Below are 8,818 nucleotides of genomic sequence, written 5' to 3' on the forward strand. Positions count from 1 at the left end.
CGGGAGTGGGAAGGATGTCAGAGGATAGGGGCAGATGGGAGAAAGTATTGTGTGACACTAAGCAGGGACTCCATGTTTGCTGAAGGGATGAAGACAGAAGGGTCTGGGGAAATGTGAATAAAATAGAGCAAAGCTCTAGAAACTGATCTGGTTTCTGACATGGGTAGTTAATACTTAAATAGGGGAGAGCTGTTGGTTCTGGAAGGAAAGGCAGTGGATAATACCATGGCTGGCTCCTTGAAATACTTCCCCACTTAGCTCAGACACTGAGCCTTCTCCTGCTTTTCCAATTAGTACCACTAGCTAGTTTCACATTCCAAATAATAGGAAGATGACCCCAGCACCAGTTTTTATGTTTCATGTTCAATCTGTTTTCCCACCATCCTTCCCCCCATACCCTCTACCCTTAAGTTCTAGTAGCAACCACCTAGACACGGAATCTGAATAGAAGTCAATTTCATGCAGCTTAGGTTTCCAACTCATTTCTTTCCTCCTTGATCTATGTGGTTCTTCCAGACCCCAGATTTTAAAGCCATACCAGGCCAGAGGAATTAGAGAATAAATCCCTTGTCTTGGGCAGGAAATCAGAGGGTGCAAATATGTAAAGCAAGATTAGGTATAATATCTCATTAATTATTTCCCAGCAAAGCACAGGGCATGTCTCCCTGGAGTCATATATTCACCTAAGCTCTCTGACCCTTTCCCTAAAAGAAGTGTAGGTTTCATATGCCTTTCCCTACCAGGTATTGCATGCTGGGCAAGGGACCCTAAAGCATGGGATGAGTAAGCAAGGGCCTTTATGCTGAATGCCCTTAATATCTGAAGTTGGGGCTGCAGGAAGAAGTTGGAAAGTAACACAGGATTTGGACAGTGAAGCTACAAAGACCACATTCCCCAATGGAAAAATAAGGGGTGACAGAAAAATCTGACATCCACATTGGCATTTGAGTAGGTGTGAGAAATACTTAGGAGGCATAACAGCATCAGAGACATGAATCTGTGACTTCTTATCCAGGACTCAAGGGCCCAAACTCTTCCTTTTCTGTAGGAAGCCCAGCTGGGGGGCCAGGGGATTGAAAGTTCAACAGGCTCCTATGGCTATTTAGAACCAGAGGGGAATTTTTTTGAAGGACAGAAACTGCTGGCTGCTGGCATCAGGAGCTTGGATAGGGACTACATTTAAATAGTGGGGTAAGATAGAAATGTTTAAAAGCCTATAACCATGGAGGAGACAGATTTCTAGGGTCGAGGCAGGACACATAACAGAATCAACCAACCAGTACAATGTAGCAAGCCCCCAAGATATATAGCTTGGTCCTCATCCAAAGGCACATGGTTAAGTTAATGGCTCTATCCTCAAGATGAAGCAGGTAGAGTTGCATTTCCTCCTAGAGTAGTTCCTCCCTCAAGACTGAAGAAAATACTATAATCCATCCTGAAAGGAACCCATTCCAAGCCCCCCCCCCCCCAATGTATCAGGTTCCTCTTAATCTGTTTGGACAGGGTGTCCAAGCAGGACAAGGGCAGATCTCAGCATGGGGATGGATGAGAAAGACCCTGTTGTAGTGAGAAACTCATTTTCACCCCCTATTTGACAGCACCAGTCTGTCACAACCTTTCTCTCTCACCCCTTACTCCCATACCTTCTCCACACCCTCTCCCAACCTCAGTTTGTTTAGATGTCGAAATCTGTGCCTCCTCCTAGTGAGACTATTCACTTGGACCAGAGATAAAAGCCTGAGGAAACTCAGAGGTCTTAACCTGGCAGCTGATGCAAGATGCAACCGGCTCCAATTCTTCTGATTACTCTATTGATGCTGCCCCTGGTTATCCAAGGACAGTCTCAGGTACAGGTGATGGAGGGATCACAAGGAGGGAGGGAGATGATTCTGTGTTTTTGACTGGCCTCCCTCATTGCTTAGATTCTTTTCAAGAACCCCAGATTCTGGGAGAGAATGAAGGTGGACAGGGATGGATGGAAGAAGGATGAAGTACCCTGCCTGCTCTGGATCCCTGGGGTTGGATGAGCATAGGGTGAGAGGGTAAATCAAGGGTGAAAGTGAGTGGAAAGAATTCTGGGCTGTTGACTGTTCTTCATGAATCTTCTCATTTCATACAAGGGCACTGGAATACAGAGAGTAAAGTAATTCACACAATGTCACAGAGCCAGTAGCAGATTCAAACAATCTGGGTCTAGAATTAGTAGGTTTATAAATAAGATAATAGGTAAAAGAGAAGAGACCCCAATATTATGTCTTTTTAATTTCTAGAACCTTTCCCCTCACTCTGTTTAGCTGAGGCAAAGCAAATGCCTACCACCCTCATCCTTTTGGCCTGCATTGCTCACCCACCCCAATTCAGCTGGGAGCTCTGCAGCTCCCTAGTACATCAGCACAGGATGTAGAATAAGCATGAGACCTTGGGGCAACATGCAACCTGATCACTTATTAATTATGTGACTCAGCATATTATTTTTAAAAATTCTCAGAACCTCTGGGTTTTAAATTATAAAACGTGGACAACAAGTTCTACCTGGTCATATTCTTGTGAATGGTGAAAGCAATCTAGTTTCTGGTGCCCCGTGGTGCTGCTAATATTTTTTTATCTGACAATTTGGAATCCTCTGAACCTGCTTCTTTAAGACAAAGTAAAATTGTGGGGATCTACTAAATCTTTATAATGGGGCACTGCCCAGAACTGCAGCCCCTAAATGGATCCCCTAGTAGGTCTCTTCAGAGTTGCTTTTCTCTGTCCCACAGAACATCCAGAAAGGTCAGCTTCCAGTTGTGGGAATTGCAGATCAAGCCAGTATATGAGGTAGGGTGATGGTGGCCGTAGCAATAGGAGCTAGAGAAGACTGTGGTTTCTGTTATGAGAAGTCAAGGAAAGAGTCACTCAAACTGATGGCAGAAGAATGCCCAGACAGTTAAGAACAACCTCTTGTGCAGGGTCAAGAACAACTTCGTAGGCACACCAGAGCAGGGTCAGCTTCTTCTCCTGCCTCATGTTGCCTAAAAGCACATTGTGCTCCAATATATATTCTTAATGTATCTGTAACTATCATTTTGCAGGTGGTAAGACGTGTGCCAGGCTCCATAGAACAAGATGGCCTCTGCTATTGTGTGGTTTACTTGCCCAACAATATCATCCCCTTGAAACAGTTGGAACAGCTACAGGATGCAGCTGAAGAGCTCCTGAGCAAGTATGAGCAGGAGCTGTTCAGGGTGAGTGCTGGGGCTGGGGCTGTGGCTTGGGCTGGAACACGAGGTAGCACAGGTGCAGCCTCTCCAGAACCTAGCATGAGGATGAGCACTGGTGGTAAAGAAGGAGCTGAAGGAAGCACAGCATCATCTTTGTGGCAAATCCTTAGTTTAAAGGGAAAATTGGGGAATCCCAGGAGTAGTAACATAGAGGCTTATATAGGGAGTGCTTTCTACATTAATGGGTGAATTAGTGAGTATGGATTCCCTGGGAGATGGGAAGAGGATAGAGAACAGGAAAAGGCTTGGATGTGGGATGACTAATGCAAAGGAGGAAGGAGAGTTAAAATAGGGGCAATTGGTGGAGAGATGTGTGGGCCACGTTAGTGAGCTTGGAAGTGATGCTGTAAGTAAGGATGAGTAAGAAGAAATGTCACATCAGCAGTGTGGTGTGGGCAGTACTTTTTTGAATAGTCATTAGTGGAGCTCCTAGGCCAGACTGGAATCTATAAGTCAGGTCATTCATTCACTCACATTAAAGCATTCATGGGAGTGTGTGGCTCTAAACAGGAAAGGAAAGAAAGAATCAGTGTAGTGTAGAGGAAAGACTTATTTTTCTTGCAGTGAAAGGATGTTATTATTTTCAGTTGTGAAATAGGGATAATGGTAATGCTCACCTCAAGGATTATAAGTAGAAGCAAATAAGGTGAGGGATATGAGAGAATTTTGTAGGCTGTGAGGCACTGGGCAGGCATGTAAATAGATGGAAAGAGCCATAGCTGTTGAGGTTTGGGAACTGCCTGTCCATCCCATCCCCCTCCCTCCCATGTCCAGGTCAATGAGTATGCACGCACCATTGAAGACAATGACAACCAGATCCTAGAAGTGAATGGCGCCCTGAAGGCCAGAAATCCTATTGCCCCTGCTGTCTCCTATGAGTCCCCAGCCTTCAACCTGCTGCGCCTGGAGCTGGAGGGAGCACAGGAGTTGGTGGCCCAGCTTAAAGCTAAGGGAAGGCTTAGAGCTGGGGACATCCTCTATCAGCTCCAGAGCCAGGTATGTGGGTAGATTTAAGAATCTCTCTCTCCTCTCTAGCCTCTAGATAACTGCGAATTTGACAGTGTCCCAAAATCACTTCATTCTGGGGGGGTGGGAGGGGGAGACTAAGCTGAGAACTGTGGGAGCTTAAGAACACTCAGTGACCCACATCTCTGGCATCTCATTTCCTCAGGTGGCTAATGCCAGCCTCACACTCAAGCTTCTGGCTGACTCTGACCAGCGCAGTTTCCGAGCTCTCCGCCAGGAAGTGGATGTCCTTCAGAGCCGTATAAATGAATGTGAGAGGGAAAAGGAGCAAGAAGAGACTTCCAGAAACCCCGACAAACTCCTGCCCCCAGGTGAGGCTCCAGACTGAATTTCCCCAGTGACAGGGTTGGGCATGTAGGGTTGACTATAGTGTACTGAGGGGTGGACAGTAAAGATCTTGATATAAAGTAAGTCTTTTATTTGTCATGGGTGTATCACTAAGGGACGTATACCGAGATTGCTACACTCTTACACAAGGGCATAGCCGGATACATAGATGTGAAAAGACACCTATAATCAGACATACACACTAGTCCATTCATGCACAATCAGATCTGCTTATATATGACCATACACTCAAATGCACACATGGTTATTACACTTTCATACTCTGCTCTCTCTGGGTCATGTGCCTCACACTTATCTCATATATTGCCTGCTCTCTTTTCTAGGTTCTTGTGCCCACGGAGGGCTCCAGAAAGTCAGCAGACCCATTGTGGTGCAGCTCAATTGGAGAGGCTTCTCTTACAAGGCAGGAGCCTGGGGCCGAGACTCAGCACCTAACTCATCCTCTTCCCTCTACTGGGTGGCTCCTCTGCGTACAGATGGCAGGTGAGTCCAAGATGATTTCTCTTCTTCTGCCATGTTCATTCCAAATGTTCCCTATGCTATCCTACCAGGTCTCTTTGTGGTCTCATTACAGATTCTTCTATTTCATACATACCCCCGGGCAAATGTAGTCTAGGCTCGACAGGTTACTTCCTAGTGCTCCTCTCATGGGTTAAGGATGGACCAGACTGCCCTAAATTTCCTTCACAAATTCACTGTCTGAAATTTTTAATCCCTTGGTAATCTAGAGCTTATTCCCTTCCTAGCTTAATCATATTTCTACAACAAACTCTTCTATATTTGGGCCTCATAATCCTAACTTCTGCTCAGAAAAAGTTCAGAGGATAGACTTGACCAAACTTGACATGTGGAGTCAAATATATCCAAGTTTGAGTCTCAGTACTACCACTTAGGATATATGACTTTGTTTTGTCTTTAAATATATTTTTATTGATTTCAGAGAAGAGCTGAGAGGGAGAGGTAGAAACATCAATGATGAGAGAAAAATCATTGATTTGCTACTTCCTGCATGCTCTCTACTGGGGAATCAAACCTGCAACCCAGACATGTACCCTTGACTGGTATTGAACCTAGAACCCTTTAGTCTATAGGTTGATGCTCTATCCACTGAGCCAAACCAGCTAGGGCTAGGATAAGTGACTTTGTGAATTAACATCTCAGAATCTCTCAGTCAGCTATAAAATCAGAGTAATATAAATAATATATGAGAGTATCATATGAGATTACATAGAAAAGTGTGGGCAACATAATAGTTGCAGATAAATATTTGTGAAAGAATGGCTAAATGAATCAATGAGTAGATGAATGAGCCCTTCAATAAACTGGCAGCTTGGAAAGAAAGACAGACACAGCTCATAGACAAGATCTTTAAAATCAGCACATATAAGAAATGTGATATAGGCTCACCTAAGAAGGCAGTTATAGGAGGGAGGGTTGAACGTGGGCTGAACCAGTGGTTGAGGAATCCTAGTTGAAGCTTATCTCAGAATGATAAGCTTTCTGCTGATAATAATGCTCACAATTTCTACAATTATTTTCCAGTAGACAGAGCATGCTTTGTTTGTTAAATTGTCTCAAAATCTCTGTAAGTCAGGACTTACTGGCCAATCTTAAGAGATGACAATACTGATAAGTCGGGAATAATGTAAAGGACTTTTCCAATGTGACCTTCTGGGCATAAATCTTCCTGAACCCAGCTTCAGAACTCTGTCCTATTACAGAACACCTATGTCTCAAGAGCAGGTGGGAGGCAGAGAAGTATAAGCAAAGGAGATTATCTATAAAGAAGAAAAAGTAATAGCTATCACTTGTTGATTGCTTACTTTGAGATGAATACTCTAGTAATTATATTATTTGCACCATCTTACTCCTGACAAGAAGGTAAATTTTTTAAACAAATTTTATTTTTGAGTTGATTAACCTGGAACCAATTACTTAACCTTCCTGAGACCTAGTCGCCTGGCCTGTGGGGATAAAACCTATTCAAAAGTAACTTTGTTATAATTAAATGAGATAATGCATGTACAGTGCCTATTGGGCATTGCTGCTGTTGATGTTATTATAATTACTGTTATTTTTTTCAGTTATTCATTCTCATAGCATATTGTAAGTAAAAAGGAAAATATTAAAAATCAATTCTGCTTGAGTCCAAAGTCCCTCACTATTAATTAGAATGCCAGCCTGATCATTTTCAATACCATTTTGTTACCCTGCTTCTTCCTGTCATCTGACGATTCTGGTATGGTTGTTGGCCTAGGTACTTTGACTACTACCGACTGTACAAGTCTTATGATGACCTGGTACTGCTGAAGAACTATGAGCAGCGGAAGATGGGCTTTGGTGATGGCAGTGGCAATACTGTGTACAAGAACTCCATGTACTTTAACTACTATGGCACAGGTGAAATAGCCAAGGTGGACCTTTCTTCCAACAGCCTGGTTCTGCGGCGCCCATTGCCTGGTGCCACCTACAACAACCGCTTCTCCTATGCTGGTGTGCCCTGGAAGGACATAGATTTTGCTAGTGATGAGAAGGGGCTGTGGGTGCTCTATGCTACAGAAGAGAGTAAGGGCAACCTGGTTGTGAGTCGCCTCAATCCCAGCACCCTCGATGTGGAAGAAACCTGGCGCACCAGCCAATACAAACCAGCCCTCTCAGGGGCCTTCATGGCCTGTGGGGTGCTCTATGCCTTACGCTCACTGAGCACCCGCCAAGAGGAGATCTTCTATGCTTTTGATACTGCCACTGGGAAGGAGCACCATCTCAGCATCCTGCTGGATAAGATGCTGGAAACGCTGCAGGGCATCAATTACTGCTCCTTAGATCACAAGTTGTATGTCTACAATGATGGCTACCTGGTCAATTATGACCTCAGCTTCCTGCCACTGAAGCATGGGCTACCAACACCACCAGCCAAAAAGCCCTATGAGGCTTGAGCTCCCGCAAAAGCTGTCAAACCCAGTAAGTCCTAAGACCCAATGGGAAGAGCATTTGTAAAAGTGTGTCCTCCTCTTGACCCTCCAGGTGGACTGTTCCCCAAAATGGCCATTAGCTTTAATGATTGGTGGTGGCATTGATTATGTCTAGTTAGTCCTTTATACTTTATATCTCAATCATCATATTAAAGTTCTCTTGTTCTCTTTAATAATGTTCTAGTTGGATTTTATTGGGGTTTGATTGGGAAACAAAATATAGGTTGGAAAATGTTACCCCCAACCCTTTACCTGAATCTTAGAATTGCAAGAGCTAGACTTAAACACACACACACACACACAGACACACACACACACACACACACACACACACCCCTCATATTCTGTGTTTAGGAAACTGTGAATCCAGCTCCTACAATTGTAGGACTGTCCGAGCTAGGTTTAGAATTATTTCAGGTTGAAATCCTCTTGTTCCCCTGTAAAAGATCAGGGGAGCTCGTTATTAGGGTGGGGTGTATAAGTTCCCTTTCTTATTTCCAACCACATGTAGGGTACCTGGGAAAAAGGGAGCAGTGTCTTGGTGTGATAATCAATGTTTGACTCTTCTGAATAAGTCTCACTTTTGAGTGTAATTTGGGGAGAGTTTTAGGTCTGAGTCCTGCTCTAGGTGGATTGGGGTGAAGGTAAAGACACTCTCAATAAAGAATATCCTAGGAAGTGCATGATAGTTGAGCATGAGGCAGGCTGGGAAACCTGTTGTCTGGGACCACCTACAATACCTACTTCTCCTATGCTGATGTCCCTGGAAGGTCTTATATTTTGCCAGTAATGAGAAGGGCTATGGGTGGATTGGGGTGAAGGTAAAGACACACTCAATAAAGAATATCCTTTAGTGTAGATATTGAGTCACCTCAATCCCAGCACGCTGAACAACTGACTATAGTTTCTTTGCTTATCTTTAACATACTGAGAACATATGGGCCCAATCTCTCTGCTTGATGCAGCTATCTGCATGGTGCACCTATCCCCTTCAGTGTTTCCCAAAGTGTGGTACGTGTACCCCCAGGGGTACGGAAAGAGTTTGTTGAGGGTACGCGTTGCACCGGAGTTTGTTGGGAATATGTACTGCACCGTGCTTAGCTGCGCCTAATTCTATGTTCTCATGAGTACGAGGGGTACTCACCGTTACGAAAATTATAGAAGGGGTACACATATGTCAAAAGTTTGGGAAACACTGTGCCTAGGCAAGTG

At 44.2% G+C, this 8,818-nt stretch overlaps 1 protein-coding gene across 1 annotated transcript; it reads left to right on the top strand.

Moving 5' to 3' along the window:
- Positions 1-1,971: 1,971 nt before the first annotated feature.
- Positions 1,972-7,754, top strand: LOC118713218 (olfactomedin-4-like). Its single transcript, XM_045577902.1, has 6 exons — positions 1,972-2,034; positions 2,949-3,224; positions 4,035-4,256; positions 4,432-4,597; positions 4,958-5,117; positions 6,892-7,754. The coding sequence occupies exons 1-6, from the start codon at positions 1,972-1,974 to the stop codon at positions 7,568-7,570; spliced, it is 1,566 nt and encodes a 521-aa protein (XP_045433858.1). The 3' UTR covers positions 7,571-7,754.
- The last annotated feature ends 1,064 nt before the right edge of the window (positions 7,755-8,818 follow it).

Source organism: Pipistrellus kuhlii, unplaced genomic scaffold, assembly GCF_014108245.1.
Source record: "Pipistrellus kuhlii isolate mPipKuh1 unplaced genomic scaffold, mPipKuh1.p scaffold_m20_p_9, whole genome shotgun sequence".
Classification (NCBI taxonomy): domain Eukaryota; kingdom Metazoa; phylum Chordata; class Mammalia; order Chiroptera; family Vespertilionidae; genus Pipistrellus; species Pipistrellus kuhlii.

Bases quoted from the DNA above. Each gene is read 5' to 3' on its own strand.
- LOC118713218 (XM_045577902.1), top strand. From the start codon at position 1,972: ATGGATGGAAGAAGGATGAAGTACCCTGCCTGCTCTGGATCCCTGGGG. The intron at 2,035-2,948 runs GTGAGAGGGTAA...CCTCTTGTGCAG, and splicing joins TGGGGTTGGATGAGCATAGG to GGTCAAGAACAACTTCGTAG. The intron at 4,257-4,431 runs GTATGTGGGTAG...TCATTTCCTCAG, and splicing joins TCTATCAGCTCCAGAGCCAG to GTGGCTAATGCCAGCCTCAC.